This window comes from Dunckerocampus dactyliophorus, chromosome 9 (genome assembly GCF_027744805.1).
Source record: "Dunckerocampus dactyliophorus isolate RoL2022-P2 chromosome 9, RoL_Ddac_1.1, whole genome shotgun sequence".
NCBI lineage: Eukaryota > Metazoa > Chordata > Actinopteri > Syngnathiformes > Syngnathidae > Dunckerocampus > Dunckerocampus dactyliophorus.
In genome coordinates this window covers 16363764-16382187 of record NC_072827.1, presented here as the reverse complement: position 1 = coordinate 16382187, position 18424 = coordinate 16363764, and the positions used below count along the sequence as shown (strand labels likewise).

General features: G+C 41.5%; 2 protein-coding genes across 5 annotated transcripts in view; one reads left to right on the top strand and one right to left on the bottom strand.

Moving 5' to 3' along the window:
• The window catches only part of dnah7 (dynein, axonemal, heavy chain 7), an 83558-nt gene extending 74740 nt beyond the window's left edge, over nt 1-8818 (top strand). The window contains exons 62-64 of the mRNA XM_054786392.1: nt 1069-1246; nt 4496-4599; nt 7649-8818. Of these exons, the coding sequence (XP_054642367.1) occupies nt 1069-1246; nt 4496-4599; nt 7649-7855 (489 nt within the window). The 3' untranslated portion in view covers nt 7856-8818. The remainder of the gene's footprint in view (nt 1-1068; nt 1247-4495; nt 4600-7648) is intronic.
• The window catches only part of slc39a10 (solute carrier family 39 member 10), a 41269-nt gene continuing 30879 nt past the window's right edge, over nt 8035-18424 (bottom strand). For 3 of the 4 annotated variants that reach the window (XM_054786959.1, XM_054786962.1, XM_054786961.1), the window contains exons 6-11: nt 18034-18192; nt 17763-17871; nt 17393-17692; nt 15424-15504; nt 11139-11329; nt 8036-11058 (exon numbers count right to left, since the gene is read on the bottom strand). In XM_054786959.1, the coding sequence (XP_054642934.1) occupies nt 10906-11058; nt 11139-11329; nt 15424-15504; nt 17393-17692; nt 17763-17871; nt 18034-18192 (993 nt within the window). In that variant the 3' untranslated portion in view covers nt 8036-10905. Of the gene's footprint in view, nt 11059-11138; nt 11330-15423; nt 15505-17392; nt 17693-17762; nt 17872-18033; nt 18193-18424 lie in introns of all 4 variants that reach the window. The other variant, XM_054786963.1, reaches the window with a different exon arrangement.

Genomic DNA, 18424 nt, shown 5'->3' with positions numbered 1-18424 from the left:
GCATGACATGCATTTTAAGACTAAACACATAAAAAGACATCGAGGACATGGGTTTATAGGAAGACCATAAAGACAGTCTTTGTGTACTGTAACGCTACTTCACCAGTGTTGAGCTACACAATTATAGACACTGCTCTCCAGCCCTCCATGGTCAAAGCTGTCACACTTGAATACATGAAACCACTTGATTTCCACAACAACAAAACACCCCAGGCTCCCAACAACTGGAATGCTTTCCATAAAGGAGCCATCATGTGGTTTTACTGGGAGAAGATTCCTATTTATCATTAATCAGCTGAGGGAAAGCACTGTGTGTGCGTGTTTGTGTGTGTGTGTGTTTTAGACATAAATGTGTGTTTTCACATTATAGCAGCTTGCCTTGTCAAAAACATTTTAGGAAAGGAACTGCCTTCAAAGCCTCGGTAGACTTGTCAGCCACGCTTTCATCCCCCTTTTTGCAACTAACAAAATGCATCCATTTAAATTTTGCACAAATGGAAGAAAACAATCCTTTATGATGGCTCATTCTCCTCGTGTCTCTGGCGAAAGACACAAGTGAATGTGCAAGTAAATGTATTAGGTTATGTCGACATTTGTCATGTCGAAGTGAGTTAGCCAATTTTACTGCTGTCAACTTAAACAGGTTCCACTGTACAAGTTTCGTGGTACAGTCAAACTTGAGACTTTTGACTATTTGGTTTTCGGCTAAAATTGTGGCAAAAATTTGCCTCTGTTTTCATGCACTGTCTTGGTTATCGTACTAACAAACTAGTCCGTTTTTTGTTTGGAACAAATGAATAATAAAAACCGACCACTGTACTGTATTACATTGAAATGCTGTGTATTATTTTTATTTATTAGTTTATTTGACAGGGACAGTGTACATTAAATAGCATTGCTGCAAATGCACCAGAATTAGCCAAAAGGTTATTTTTCATCTGTTGTCCCTGGACACCAACTGGTTACTCCTGAAACGGAAACATACACAAACATTAACGGCCATCTTGATCACTGTGGGTCAACTATGTCCTTGTCCCAATTGTCTTGTCTGTGCTTCTGTCTATTCAGGAATGGTTTGATCAGGGGACCCCTGCTGTGTTCTGGGTCTCCGGATTCTTCTTCACGCAGGCCTTCCTGACAGGGAGTCAGCAGAACTATGCCAGAAAACACACAGTTCCCATTGACTTGCTTGGCTTTGATTTTGAGGTCCTAGATGACATCAAGTACAAACGAGCTCCGGATGACGGTAAGATGATGAGAGAATTTTGTTATCGAACCCATACCAAGTAGATGCAAGGCTGGTATTGGCGATACAGATACTGATACTGACTTGATACTTACTTTTCTGAAGTTTTTAATCATGATTATAATCACTATAAAAAAAACAGGGCTAGGTTTTTAAACAAACAAAAAATATTTTCAGCAAAAAACTTATTTTTGAACAACTCATGAAGATATAAATACAACAATATAAGACAATATCACAGTGGGACCTTGGTTAGCGTCATTAATCTGTTCCAGAAGGTCTGTCTCTAATCGAAACGTACACTAACCAAATCAATTTTTCCAATAAAAAACAATGCAAATCCAATTAGTCCATTGCAGAAAGCCAAAAATGTTAACACCGAACATGTTTTTATCGTCTCTTGACATGACTGAAAATACGAAGGTGGTGGTGGTGGTTGATCTCGCTGCCACATCGTGTCTTTGGGTCACGTCACTTTTTCAATAAGGGGAAAAGTAAACCTAATTTATCCCTTTCAGTTATCATTTATACGCATTTAGAATTGTTTGAAGCGTTGAACGTCATGTAGAACTATTGTTTTGTTTTAACATGTTTGAGAGTCAACTGCTGACGACATCATAGACGGGTGATTCTAGTTGCCTTTTTGTTTAGCTAGCTAATAAGATGCTAACGGGGAAAGGGACGATGAAAAAAACAAAATACATTCATAACACAGTTGGACTCACGCAGTGTATTAATAACGTGACAAAACTTGCGGCATATTGCCGCTAACCGGAGAATGCACACAAACTAGGCAAGATTGTGGAATACGTTTTTTACGTTAACTGAAAAACACGCTAACCGGGTCGTATGCTAACCAAAGTGCTGTATTAGCAAGCTAATAGGTTGCCAACAAGGACGTGCTAAAAATACTTTCGGAACACAGTCGGACTCAGGCAGTGTATTATAACAACAAGATGTGCGGCATATTGTACGCTAACCCGAAAAGGTACGTAAACCAAGGCAAAATTTTGCCGTGCGTGATCGATGTTAACCAGAAAACATGCTAACCATGGCGTATGCTAACCGAGGTTCCGCTGTATCAACAAAATAATAATTAATATGTAGCAATAGTTGTTAAAATAGTTAAAATAGTTAAAATACTACGAAATAAGTAAAATAAATAAAAGCAAAAACTACGATTGTCTCTTAGTCAGATTCCTTAGCATTTTGCCCCTAAAGCATAATACAATTACGTTATTAAAAAATAAAATTAATCAAAGCTAAATAAAAAATAAAAAGAATAATTGTATAATTATGATTATTATCCAACATAAAATTGGTAATTGATCAACTTGAACTATTGTTGAATATCCAAATTCATAATATTCTGATTCAAGCCCTTTTTTAAAAATATGCCACAGGCCAATAAAAAAATGAGCTACAGGCCTAAATGCCTAAATTATATTTTAGTGGCTATTATGTACTGACCGCAATTGTCAATTTTTGACTCGAGGTACTCTGCACATGTGAACGTTCACCCGTCAAGTCTTAGAATAAACACTGTCTCATGATTACCAACAATAACATCACAAGCTAGCACTGATGCGATTGCCGCGAGACGCGTGTTCTTGTTACAAGTCAGCGTGCCATCAAAATGATATCAAAGCTGGTATTGTAAGGTAACATTGGCATGCCTTTCTGCTTCGGAGCAGGAATGAGACGGAAAAAAACATGCTAAAGACTAATGAGTCAAAGCCTAAGCTCGCTCAGAAGAAGTGCGTACCGGGGGGTGACAGACGAGAGGAAACTGATGCTAACTGACAGTAGGCTGATGGAAAACGAGGCGGCAAAGGCAGAAAACCGAAAACATCCCAGCGTCGCATCAACATGCAGGCCTACATTGGCCCCATACTGCGCATCTGACTGCTCTGACTCTCCGTCAAAGTCTCAGACAGCTTTACCCCTCAATCACCCCCCAGCTGGGCTCCACCACGCTGCTAACACGGCGAGGCTGCTAATGTTATCACGCTGACAATCCATTATCTCGATATGTCTTCTCTTTTACCATCATTATGCTGTATTTGAGATGACGTACGCAGGAAATATTCCTCTTGGAGCTTATGAGGTCCGAAACCTTGGAGGTGAGCAAATCGATCCAAATGATAGTGTCGATACCAAGGGTAGTATCAGTGTCGAATCAATACTAGCGCAGTGAGATTGATCTTTTTCAGTTTGCTTTTGTGTTTATGTTCACAAATAGTTGTATTTTGTTCATATTGTTGGACACAGGAGGGCTTCGGGGCAAAAAGCCAAAGGATTTGAACGAGAGACAACTGCAGTTTTTGCTTTTGTTTACTTCATTTTGCACTGCTGATTTTATTTTGCTCAGTTGTACGTCATAGAATTGTATTATTTTGTGGATATTGTTACATTCTTATATTCTTGTATTGATATATTTTTACATTTTTCACAAATGAAATAAATACATAAAAATACATTCCATTTTTAAAATGTGTCTACCGAAAACATTTGTTTTGAGTTTTATTCTGATTCTAATCACGTGCAACGAATTAAAGGCCAAATCACCAAATCATATCATTATCTTGAAAAGTGTCAAGTCAAAAGCATCCGTATCAGTTTCCCCTACAGTGGCCCTGTATTTACTTGGTATTGAATCGATACCGAAATTTGCCCACTCCTTCCAAAACCACTGCAGACAAGCCGAAGGTGTAACTTATAAAAAGGTCAACTAGTATGATATTCGATGTACAGTATATGTCACATCTTTGTGTATCATTTGTGTAATCTTATTAACGCTATGCTTCTCAAATAGTGGGGCTCGTACACTCGTACAGTGGTTTGTACAGATAATTCAATACATATAAAGTCCCAACAGTATTCCAATTCAGGAGGGGGTGTGAAAAAGATTCTGCCCCCTATGAGGGGCATGATGGAAAACAATAGAGAACCATTGTTCTGACTGTTGTGGAAAGGATCAGTAAAACAACTGAGGTATCTATGTACTGTATTCTAGGGATGAGCGGGATACTTGTTTTAGACGAGTATCTCTTACGGATAATGCATTTTTGCCGAGTACGAGCATGAAACGAGTCCAGCTCGTCATTATCCGTAATCGTGTTAAAGGAAAATGGGGTAACATGCAACAGGTTTCAGTTGTGATATTTAGTACAAGCAATACAATAACACATACAGTACATGCAGTATCTCATCTCCTAACATGGTATCTAATACTGAATTGCAACGTAGGTGTCTACATCCGTGGCCTCTTCCTCGATGGTGCGCGCTGGGACAGGAAGACCAAACTTCTTGCTGAGTCATACCCCAAAGTGCTGCATGACACCATGCCTGTGGTGAGTACTGCACGGCAATACACATACACTGTACACATACACTGTACACACACCTCAGGCTAGCGCTAAGCAAGAGGTTGCCTTCTGTTATCAATTTGCTCCAAAAGGTGCAACAAAAAGCGCTGCGACACAACCGTGATCACTGCCAACAGGTGGCTAAGAGACTCTTCTGGACAAAGTTTGTGTGTGTGTGTGTGTGTGTGTGTGTGTGTGTGTGTTTCCTCGTCAGGCAAACCAGAGCTCACTGTTTCATTCTTGACCGCAAACACCAAAGGCCTGAGCTACTTGAGGTTTGCGTGTATAAAAATGTATATAACAACTCGATAGCGTGCACAATGCTGATTTATGCTGAGCTAACAGGAGGAGGATTGCGTCTGGTCAAATGAAGAATGTAGCATTGGCAATCCATTTTGCATTTTTGCCTTCATGAACATGCAGAACGCAGCGCACTTTGAATTTTGCGGCTTCACTCTATCACGGTATTAATTAATAAATCATGCTGTTAAATATGGCTTATTATTTGTTAGAATATGCATGTTTAAGCAAATTTTAGGTCTTTTTTTTACATAAATTAAGTATTTTCAAACATAAAAATTGCTAAATGAACGAACATACAAGTATAAGGCATTCAGAAGAAGCATTCAAAGACATGAAATGATATGTAGTATTCTACACTGGTCGGTAATGTTTGGTGAGACACACAATTACCAGACTTGATAGCCAGAACAACAGGCTTTAATTGCAGGTTTGATGAACAAAGCCCCACACTCAGCTCTCCGAGCACCGGAACACACTTACAGCAGCACACATGACCATTATTTATGTCTTAAAATGCTTATTTACTCTTATTGTGTCTACTATTTTGGGTAATACGAGCGTAAAATTGACTATGGGGTTGTTATTACATGTCTAGAGGTGTCTAATAATGTTAAAACCCGTAATTAAAGCTCAAAGAGGTTTTCTATGCTCTAGCTACAAAAAGGTAGGAGGTAGGATACCTTATTTATAAATGGAATTTATCAATTCACTCATCACAGTCAGGTCTGGAGCCAATTAACCACGATAAATGAGGGATTACTGTACATGCAGATGATCAGTGCACAGAATACTGGGAGGAGAAGTTGCAAATGTATCCATTTAGCACCGGTATTGTCATTTGTCAAATCTGAAACCTGTTTGCGGCCTCTGTTTTTGCATCTTTTTTTTCAGCATGTTTGGAAGTGTTACTACTGTGCCACCCGCCAATGCAGTTTTTTAGTTTGCTCACTCGCTCGTTGTTTGGCATCTTAGTAGATTAGGACCCAAGCATACACAAAATTGTATGCAAATTAACACAATTCACACAAGTCAAATTATATCAAATTAACTACATTTTTTAGAGATATAACAACGGTCACAAGATGAGGGTTAAAACACGGCAATGGGACATTATTGGCCGCATCATGTGACGGTTTAAACGGAAAATTGTGTTATTAAGTGAATGTAGAGCTGACGAGTCTCCGTGTCCGCAGGTGAGCCCGCAAAGAAAGACGTTGCGCAACAACTTCTTGCATAAAGCCGCCCCCTGAGGAGTTTATTCATTGATTGTGCTCCTGCAAATTCCCCAAGGAGGTCTCAGAAGAGCGAAACCCTCCTCGCCTGTCGTATTGTGAAAATGGGGCAAATTGCAGCTCGTCCTACGAGGCGGCTTGAAAAAAATAAAGAATATTGTAAAGCATGAAGCTGCACCCAAGAGGATGATCACAGCTCCTCTGCAGACGCACAACATGGCCTCCCTTTGCATTACGCCGGGAGGAAGTGCTGCTCCTCACATTTGCGTTGATGAATGAACAACCCTCGGTTGTCGGATGAAGTGGATGAAAGTAGACGGGAGATGGAAAATGCCACAAGCAAGCCTTCCTATTAACTTTCTACCTTCTTGTGTCTTTTCTCACATTGCTCTGAGTGATGATGAATAATTGCGTGGCAGATTATTAACACAATCGCTCTTTGACAAGAGCCTAACATAATTAAAAATGTGTTTACTATTTGTGGTGGAGAAAAACACAACAAAGCTGCTTTGAAATGCAAATCTCAACAAAGACCCATTTAGAAGCAGATGAGCTAAGCTTGCTATGGTTTTTTTTTTCTTTGTTTTTAGCTTTTTTTTTTCCAGTGGCCCAGTTTATCTCTTTTGCATAAGCAAGACTTATTAAAAGCCTTCAGGGATTCCACCTCCTTACCACTTACAGTATGTTTGAGATGCGAGTCCCCAAAGTTTTCATTTTAGGAGGGAGTCTTTTGACACATTTGGTCTTTTTTTCTTCCTTCTTTCATGAATTTATCCAAAATTGATGATTTAAAAGATCCATATTGTTGTCAAATATGTCACACGTAATTGCTCAGGTATGCAAACTTTGGGGAAAAACATGAAAGCATGCAGTGGCCATTTTTATACCTTTAATTAAGTTAAAAAGGCTAAAACCAGTGAAGGTGCTAAATAATCCGCCATGGGGCCAAGGAAAGTCGTGAGTGCCAGAAACGTGATGAAGAAGGTGAGAAACACTGTTGAATTCGATGTGGCCAGGATGTACGGGACGTCTGCATCACCAATAAATTCCATCCAATGGTCCTTGAATATTCTTATGTGCCTGCAACAGATTAATTGGGTTGCTGTATTTCCTATTGGAAATATTGCCTCTGCATTTGTCGGACATGACGATACTCAGCAAAAATTCTGCAGGGCTGCACAAGTCCTTTTATTGTTTTCCCATTTTGGAGTTGTTGTCGGATTTTAGACTTTTTAAGACGGCGGATACCCTGGCAGGCCTATAAAAAATGAGAAAAATGGCTTAGGCAATAGGCCTGTCCAGCAAGTCAAAGGTGAACGCATCTTGTTAGTGTAAAGTATTCACGGTAACCAGTTTTGTTCAAGTTCAAGCAATGTCAGATCTGCATGTCGCCCTAAAGTCAGCCTTAGCTACCATACAACTGATTACCATCTCTGCTTATCGTGTACTTAACGTTACTAACATTTTTTTGTGACTCCTCACTTCCGTTTCTCGCTCAGATGTGGTTGAAGCCAATGAAGCGTCTGGACATCGCAGAAAGGATGTGTTATGTATCGCCCGTCTATAAGACCAGCGAGCGGCGAGGCACTCTGTCTACCACCGGTCACTCCACCAACTACGTCATTGCCATGACGCTCAACTCTGACGTGCGTGCCGAGCACTGGATCAGACGTGGCGTCGCACTTCTTTGCCAGCTTAGTTCTTAACTCTGTTGTTCATTACATGCAATAACAGATGCATGGTCTCTTTTTGTCACGTTTTGGATTCTTTTTCTTTAAAGTGGGGCAATATTTTGTGCAATTTTGACTCCAAAAAGTCATTCAAACACGTTGCCAAATGCTCACAGATGCTTTTTCAGTGTCACGGAAACAACAAAATATGATGCATTTCACACATGGAATTGTTGACCTTCATTTTACTGATGATTTTTGCAAGGACACAGTTAACAAAAACTTTAAACCAAAAAAAATAAAATTACAAACAAAATAAGCTACAGTTTAACCAAAACTAAGTGATAAAAATGCATTTGATGTTTCAACAGACTGAGAGAGACCGCTACATTCGATCTCCTTTAGACGAATCACATCAAAGAATCGGGTGATTCTGTCACACCAATTTTTCACCATTTTCACAGTAAAAACAACCAAAAAAAACCCAGTAATAAAGTTAGTCAACATTCTAACTTGGCAGTACAAAGAATTTTACAGTTAACACTACGTAAGCATGTACCAGTTGCTCATGCTACAGTAAGATCATTCACAGGAGCTCCATGTGACTGGCAATGTTGTTAGTGACAGGATAAATGCTTGCACACACACACACACACACACACACACACACACACACTTGTGTTCTTGCAGCTGAAGCTTGGCGACGTAGCTTAGCTGGTGAGCAGCAGAACAGCTGATGGAATGTCAATGGAGGAGGAAGCTAGGAGGTCATGTCAAGCACCAGCCACTGTGGTCACGCCGTGGGCTCGTCTAAATAGGACACTGTCAGCACCACCCCCCCCTTAAGTCCGATCATTGGGTCATAAGTTAGCCTGCAAGTGCGAGGAATGTTTTTATTGAGGGCAGCTTCAAGATGATTTGTTGATTGTCATCAGTCAAAGAGACTTCCAATTCTATTTAACAGCACCGTGACTCCTTTGTGCAATTACAGTACATGAATGTGAAGAGAAAAAAACAAAACAATGCCCGCATGACGCAGCAACACACTTCACTTAATGACACATTGAGTGTATCGTCGTCTGATGAGATGAAGCATCAAGAATCCCACCTTCAGTGGAACCACAACCATCAGATTTTACCGTACTGAGCTGTACCGCTTGCATATCTTGTAAACAACACACTAACTGAATGTTTATGTCTCTAGCAGCCATCCATCCCCGTCATTGCTATCTCACTCAAACTACGTGGCATCTGGTGTCTACGGCAGTGGTTCTGTGTACAGCGGAACCCGTTGGAGTCTACGTAAGTGGTCGTCGACATAAGTGAAAACACGTTTACTTGTGATTTTCACCAGAGACATGAGGAGAATGAGAATGTTGTTTTAACCTACGGCAGTTTGTTGACATTGTTTTCCTCCTTGCAAATTTTAATTTACATTGCACACTGCAAAAACACAAGCGATTATCTGGAAATGAATCCGACAACACGTGTTGACAAAACTCAAGGGGCCATTTACGGACTTTGGCACATTGTAAAACAGCGCGCAGGGATACGGCGCGAGACAAATATTAACGCCGAGCCATTTGTGAGGTCTGATTTTTTCCGAGTAGGCATTTTTGTGATGCAAATGCATTACTCTTTTGAGCGCATATTGTTTTGAGAAGCCAAACTCCTTACTTTTGAAACCCCAGCGACTATCTGGAACCACGTTGATCACCGAAATCTGACCACAACTGGACTTAGGAGACAAAGAATAATGTTGTAATATTATGAGGAAAATAACCTCATTGTAGTCACATAAAGTAGAAAAGACATATTTTTTTAAGTCATAAAATTATGGGAACAAAAATGTAATTTTTGGAAAATCAGGTTACGGAAAGGGTTATAATAGTACGAGAATAAAGTCAAAATATTCTGGGAATGTCAAAATTATGAGAAAGAACAAGAAGAAAGTTGGAAGACAAAACAAGAAGAAATGAAAAAAACATTTTTTATGAGAATATTACGAGAAAAAAGTTGTATTCTAACGAGAAAAGTCAACTTTATGAGAGCGTCATAATATGAGGACAAATAATGACAAGTTAGTAGCGTAGAGTTGAAATATTGAAGAAAAAAGATGTTACTTAAGTTGTAATATGGAGGCACAAAAAGTAAAATGAGGAAATAACGGAAAATTAGGTTGGAGAAAAAGTTCTAATAAAGTTCTAATATTACGAATATAAAGTTTAAATATAAAAAAACCCCAGCAATAATGGGGGGAAAAAATGCCGAAAAAGACCGAAGTTGATGCAAATAATAGGCGTTTTCAGCTACGGTATATCACAAAGCTGAGATGTTGCCTTTCCTTGATAACTTCTTAGCATCCTTTAAGAAACATCAACGCGGCCCTTGCATCCTTTCAATGTCAGGATGTGGCCCTCTGGGGGAAAAGACGCCCCTAACATAAACGCTCCCATTTTTCATAGAAATAACGCCTTTGGGTCTCACATTTGCTGTTAACAAAAGCAATTGATCATGTACGTTGATGCCCACTTAAGTGGGCACTTTTTACTCGGTGGTCCACTTACAGGTTGTCAAACAGGTTCCACTGCAACCAGAGCCCAAAAATGAGGTAAAGAGTGAATAGTTGAATTTCCTGCTCGTTTTGACAGCAGTATAAGAGCTGCCAAAACATGTTTTATTTAGATGAGCTACCAGGTTTACCCCCAACCCCCGTAGGTGCTTCTGTGCTCTCCAAAGGAGGCCATACTGTGATGGTGTTAGGTGCAGCTGTGGTGCCGCTCCAGTGGGCTGGGCTTGGCTTTGACACATTGCGCCATCGGGATGATGGATGATGATGATGATGGCGGGGTAGAATACACCACAGATGTACAAGACACAGCACAGGATGATGACAACAACATGCAGCCCCCACCTTGGTGTAAGGAAGAGCGTGTGTAAACATGTGTATGCACTGGACTTTTGGAATAGAGGCACGGGTCGTTAACGCGACTCACAATGCAGGCAAGACCAGGCCTTATGTCGCACAGGTTAAGGCCAAGGAAAACAATACTAAAACCTCCACTCCATCATCTTTCTGTCCGTCGCTAAAAGCCAAAATCGAAAACAATGCGGTCTTCAAAAATGGCGATGAGCAGCATGATGCCAAACCCAGTCAGCATGCCCAGATTTTGCAGGACAAAGTGACCCAACTGGCAGCGCTTGTGTTCCTCGCTGTCTCCGTGAAGCATTTCTGGCAGCTATGAAGAAGAAAGGGATGAGAAAGTTAGCACGGGAGAAGTTGCTGAGTTGCTCACGCAGGAGGCCAAGGACGGCTTACCATATCCACCAGAGCCACGTAGAGGAACATGCCAGCTGTGATGGCAAAGATCCAGCTGGTGACATTGTCTGTGTACTGGCCCACAGTCGTGCCAATCAGCATGCCAACGTACGCCATCAGGGCTGAGAGCAGATTGTAGACAATGGCCTGCTTCACCGTCATGCCCGCTTTCAGCAGCACTGCAAAGTCACCTGGAAAGGCAGAGCGTGTTTCATTCTCATGCATGCAAAGATGTTTGCCTGCCAACAGGAGCTGCCACCAGAACCGGTGAGTGTTCCCTCCAACAAATGCGCCTAACCTTCCCACTAATGCGCTCATGATTACACACGTGAGACGAACCCTCTTCAGTCCTCGCCAGGCTGAAGGCGAAGAAGCGGCGCAAGTCTCAGCGGAAACACCCTGGATTTGGAGCTAGATGAATATGAAAAAGGCGGCGGCCTACATTTCCCCTCCGCGTGTGACAAGTGGCCTCTTTTCCTTGCTAATTACTGCCATGAATAAATTACCTCTCTGCTGTCAGCCATCAATCAAAGCTCGATGAACTCCCTCTCCCCTTCCCACCTCCTTGCTCCCAACCCCTGCCACTCTCCGACACGCCTGCCGTCACCTCATCTACTGCAATTAAAATCGGCCCTCGTTGCCAATTAGCTTCACTCCGGGTGGTTAAAGAACCCTCATGATCATCATCTTTCCCTTCCAGCTGCCAGTCGGGCACGCCTTTTCTGTTCACGAGGAGCCAAAGGGTGTGCTTGTCAAACTGCCAGCTCTGTATGACAGGCGTCAAGCGGTGATCCTTTAAAAAGGCTAAACAGGAGATGGGGAGAGAGGCTGCACTCTGCAATCTGCTTGAGACGAGGAGTTTCGCTACAGCGGTCTTACCATCTGGATTCATGGACACGAGTAAAAACACGGGGCCAGAACTGAAGGTTTGTGGTACATCTGACAATGGAACCCTTGTCCCCCAGCATGCTGGCTTAATAGCCAATGGCTACACGTCTTAAGGCAGGTGTGTGTTGGTGCAGTACCGTAGTACCCATTCACAGCATCTCCCAAAAGTGAGTGAATCCCTCACATAACTGCAAATATTCATATTTATTACACTAACACAACCTCTGGGTATGGCGCTAAGAACGTGCACTTAACGCCTTTGGTCCACCATGACGAGTCCTGTCCTGAGTGGAACCTGTCCTGTTAAAGTGCTGTATGATCAGTTTCAGCACGAGCATCTTTATGTAGAGCAACACTTGTTTGCCATGAGGTGCCATGTTGAACTCCCAGTGACCAGTATGAGCGATTGTGAGAACCATAACACCAAATTTAAACACACCTGCTCCCCACTCACACGTGAGGCCTTGTAACACTAACGAGTCACATGACATCAGGGAGAAAAAAAAGCCTAATTGGGCCCAATTCAGGACAGTTTAAAAATGGGTGTACTCACTTTTGTTTACATTTTGTGTTGAGTTACTTGACGGGACAGAACATTTTTTGCTGTTCTTTTTTGTTTTATTTTATTGCTATGTGTGGCGGCCCAAGAAAGAACAAGCCATGGGCCACAATTGCCCCTGCACTGCACTCTGGACACCTCTGACTTTATAGCTCTTTGTCAGGATTGCTCGTGTGACGTGACGTCAACTCTGAGTAACCACAGCTCTCATTGACTATTTAGCTTGTTCGATTCCTTCGTAGCGCGAACAACGGTAATTAACGAGAGAAGGCGAGTGTTACTGCAACTGGAACTAGTCAGTCGATCCAAAAACGGAGGAGAAAGCAGTGTCTGCTCTCTGAACGAGTCGTGTACATACAGGAAATAATGTTCCACACGCCGACCAATCACAGCCTTAACGGTCAGTGTCGCTGCAGCTTTTTTTGGGGGGCAATATGCACAGAGACTGAACAAAGAAACTGACCTATTGCTACTGGTCTCGTGATCATCTATTCTGCTAGAAAGAAAACTCGGCGATGCATGTTGGAGTACGTCTCAACATGAGGAGAAATGCTGCACCATAACTTGACTGCTTCAATAAATCTGGCAACTTCCTCTGACAATCGTTCAGGACCTATCAGCAGTGAGCTTGGTCTAGCACCCATCATGTAAGAGGTTGGGAAAAGTGTCACACGCACTTTTCACATCATGCACTTTTTTACAAAAACTAAATTATTATCGCCCCCATTTAATGGAAGTGCTGTGTTGTCTTCTCTGACGGTTAGCTTAAAAAGAAAAACAAGTTGCTTACAGTCATTATAAATATTTCCGTTCAATGAATACTTTGGCACATTAAACTGTCATACTAACTTTAAAAGAGAAAGAAACTCTGCAGGGGAATCGGAAATGAAATATTTAGCTTTTGACATATTTTTTAGACCACAAGCAGGAAACAAAAGATTTCTTAAGAATAAAAGCATAATTGCTCCATTTTTAACTTCCAAGAAACATTTTTTGAATTTTTACTTTTTAAACTTTGACAGAACTCTGCAGCGCCTTTACACCATGCCTTGAAATAAACAATCTTTTAGTGCCCTACATGGAAAAGGAACCACTGCAAACACACCGTAAGCGTCACATTGAATGGTGCAATGATATTATAGACCACCGAAGCAGGTGATCAAGAAAATAACTATTTTCCTTACATGACAAGTCAGTCTACCATCAGAACTTGAAAGCTCTTTTAGAGGGTCTTAATGCACATTGAGGTTTCCAATTCATGGAAGTGCAACATAACACACACATTACATTATTTTTAGACATGTTAACCTAATCACCTCACTTTTTACCAACATTTGGTGTTTGCAAACCAGGAGATCCACCCCTAATCCTCCCCACCCCCGCTTCATGGGCGTGCGTGTGCTTTGTTAGAACGCGCACGGGCGATTAATAAAACATTCATGATGTATATCCTGGGCTCCATTTCAAAGATGAAAAGCACATTATTGTACTATATTGATGAACAGAGGCGCGACAATGCACGGCCAAGTCAGCTGTGGTTGCTTTTTCAGCAGGCTTCTGATTGGACGAAATACGCATAAGCCCAGCCGGTGAATGTGTTTTCATTATTAGTATTTTATTATTTATTTTAGGTTAAATGGAGCGAGACGGATGCAAATGTTGTTTTGCTGTGGGTGCGGTTGACAGTAACCTGTTCGGGGCCTGTTTTAGGGCCGCAATGAACAATTATTTTCTGAGTCGATTAATCTGAAGCTTGTGGTTTCGATTAATCGGCGAAGGCCCAAGACGGACCAAATCAATATGAACACAAACAGTGGTTTGGTCCCCAACATATCAGAAAAGAGGCAAAAATGTTGATCACCGTTTTCCAAAGTCAAATACGATGTGTGTGAATATCTTGTTTTGCCGAAAAGACCAAAATAACGGGTCTGATTTTATAAATGCCTATGGAAATAAAAAAATATTCACATTTGAGAGGGTGAAATCAGAATATGTACTTAAATGAAAAGACAATCAAATACCAAAATAATTGTCAATTAAGTGGGTAATCGATGGATCATCAATTAAATGTTGCCGCTAGACAACCGACAATTTCTGGGAGCTTTCTGCAGAATCCGGAAGAGTTGGCAGCTCTGTAAGCATCCTGCAGCTAATTTGACTAAAATGGGCAATTATGCCATGCACTGTAGAACAACTGTTTACCTCAGCTGTGTCCCTATTTCACCACTCCACAGAGCGTGAAGACTTACAGTTCATTACTAGGAAAAAAAAAAAAAACCCTCTTGGAGATGACACTTCTAATGACTAATAACTGCTGCACAACATTACTAATCATGATGATTGGACACACTGCTCTGTTACCCTTGCCAACTTTTCCTCTCAGCGTAAACAAAGAGGAAGAGGAGAGTACTGCGGCGTAAAAAGCTCAGCTTGGAACAAAAATGTTCACTGTTGCAGAGTGGGAATGGTCCTCTGAGAGTACAGGCTGAATGCAAATGACGGCTGTGGCACCTGTGCTGTTTTTGATTCACGGTTGCATTGAACAACAAGCATGGCGCTTCAGCCTCACTTTGCTTTGACAAGCCACTTGAGTGCTGTCAGACAAAATCCATTTTTCTGCAGTGAGGAGAGCAGCACGGGGGCGTTTTTTAAAAGGTTTCATGGTACAATCGGGTCACGGGACCTACCTTGATTCAAGTTCAAGAGGGAAAGCGGTTTCACATGAGGCAGTGTCCCTTTTGTTCTGCTCGCTAAACAAGTGATGTGTGCAGTCGCTGGTGCAAGAACATGACTTGTTTTGTTTATATTTTATGTGTGGTCTCTGTGAGCAACACTTACCAAGTTCATGAGGTAGTTCGTGGCAGAAAACAGCCACTGAAGTACTGATGCCTCCTGTGAGGTTTGCACTGAATGCAGCGCCTGAAGAGGAGAAAGGTTCACAGTGTCAAAGAGATCTGGAAGGCAAATCTGAAAATCCTCGGAGAAAGAAACAACTTTACGCAAGTTCGTGTTCACAGAACAGACACACAACCCTGATACAACCTCTGATCTGAGTGCATGTTTCAAGGATGTTTCAGATTTTAAAGCTGTTTTGTGTAACATCTGATTTGGAATGATTGAGACAAATATACTCTTTTACAACAAACTGAAGGAACATTTTAGAATTTACTCCGGCCCGCACGGTGTGTGTGGGTTTTCTCCGGGTACTCCTTTCCTCCCACATTCCAAAAACATGCATGTTAGGTTAATTGGCGACTCTAAATCGTCCATAGGTATGAATGTGAGCGTGGATTGTTGTCTGTGTGTGCCCTGCGGCTGATTGGTCCAGGGTATACCCCGCCTATTTGCCCAAAGTCAGCTGGGATAGGCCCCAGCATACCTGCAACCCTAGTGAGGATAAGCGGCATCAAAGATGTTTGAATGTTTAATCCAAAACACACTGTACAAAAGAGAACTAGTTCAGATAATACCTGAGTGCAAAGGCGTCAAATTCGCAGTCCCTGGGCCAGGTCTGGTCCATGTGCTTTTTTTTGTGGCCAGAAATATTTTTTGTTTTGAAATATACACTGACTGATTGCATGAACGTGCAACACATTTTGAACTAACAGAGAAAGGAGAATTTGTACTAACAGAGGTCAGGTGACGACATACATCAATACCATTATCATCACTGTCCAATAAGCAGCATGGATCTCAAAATGTTGGTAGCTTCTATGTTTTTCTTAGAAACAGCTTAAACAGATAGTTTGTGTTTCAAATAAAGACTCATCTCACGGTGATGCAGGCATTTCAGACACAGCGGCAACAGTATGACTAAAGTAGGTAATCTGTGACCACCATGTGTGTACCAGTGTAACATTGCAATTATTCCACCACTGAATGTCGTTTTAAATATTTAGGACAATGTATATTTGCTTGCAGGTGGACTGATTACGCAAGTGGCAATGGAATTGTGTGTACTGACTCACCACTTTATTAGGTACGCTTTTACAAGATTAAAAAATGTGCCAGGAATTCAGATTTAATGAAGACACAATTAGAATTGACCAATAATGATATTACTGTAGACCGATACTGGCATAAAAATAAGAAATTGGATCATATCGGTATAGTCTTTTCTTTTTTTCTCTGTATTGGTGTGCGAGTGAGACCTAATCAAACCATCTGTCCAGAGTTTCATACTTTACTTCATTCTTATATGGATGTTTGTGCTACAAAGAAATGTGCAGGTTTCCAAATCATAACAGCATTGCTTAAGAGTTGACTATTGGCCATGATTTGTTTTAATTATTTTGTTCATGTTTAAAATAAACTTGCCACATTTTCTATATCTTACATTACACATTGCGGTGTTCGTCTTATTTTGCGCAAACACTGTTTAGTTGTGAAATGCATCCAGTGCCATCACAGTAAGAGAAGCATAATGTGTTCATTTCACGACCTTAGTTTATGAAAAGAGCTGCTGCCAATATCGGTATCGGTTGATATCGGTATCGGCAATGAGGTAAGACAGCCAATATCGAGCATATCTTGACACTTTTTCATTTCATTGACAGCAATGTAAAAATTCAACATAATGTTCACTACTAACATCACATACCCAAATAACATAGAACACTCAATGTTGATGAGGATGTTTCTATGATCAGCTTGGTGGGAACTGTTTACTGAATTATTGCTCTATTTTTGGATTGTTTAAGGTTGCTGTCCCTTTAAGTGATCTTCCTTGCAAACTCTTCTTACTTTACAATACTTTATTTTTGACAATTTGAATTAAAAAAAAAAAAACATCAACATTGTTACTTACCGATAGCCAGCCCATCACTGAAGTTATGCATGCCGTCGCCCATGATGACCATCCAGGCGATGCTGGCGATACCAGCGTCCTTCATCTCCTGATCCGAGTGGCAGTTCCCACCGTGGGAGTGGCCGTGTCCGTGACCGTGCTGCTTGGCCTTCTGCCCATTCACCTTAGTGGGTGACCGCTTGTTGGGGTTTGGAGCTTTCAGTGGCGTCTTGTTGGTGGGAGAGTGTGAAGGTATCTGAAACTCTGTGAGCTGCGTGTCATTGTGATCATTGTCACAGGAGATGGCACTGCTGTCAGCACCTAAAAGAATCAAGACGTCAGGGGTGGCTCTTGACTTGGTAGAGGAAAAGTCTGACTGAACGCTACTCACCATCACCCAGCACCTTCAAGTGAACCCACTCTGCATCTGAGTGGTGATTTAATTTGTGATCTGACAACTTCTTGCCAATCTTGCCCTCTTCACACACATTCTTCATGCCCTTCCAAGAAGAAGCACATACATTCTTAATGGGTGAATGACATTTCACTGCAACCCTGAATTCAAAGCTTAAACTGTGCATCCACATTCTTGTGAGATTTCTGCATCTAACCTGGCAGCAGTAAGGACATAATCAATCTTAGCTAGGTGCTGTTTTCCTCACCCGTTGGTCCCTGTAGTGCTTAAACATGCCGATACAGTGCTCAATAATGAAGAGAAGGTAAATGCCAGCCAACGCTGTCAGGCCTTTCCACACTCCATCAAACTCAGTCGCCAGATCGGTGCCATGGCTCGTGCCGCTGTGGTCATGCTGCCCTTGAGACTATTGACAGGACAAGAAAGTGAAAGGTTGGGAGATAAGAGACAGAACGTACTTGGCCAGTCACACCATGCATGTGCCCACTAAACACCTAAAAGGTGTCCCGGAATGAATTAATCATATCTGCATGATTTCTTATGGGAAATATTTATTTGGCTGTTGTATGTTTTGGGTTTTGTCGCACCAAATGAATGATTGTAACCACTAAATTCCACTAATTGAAGTGACTGGAGCT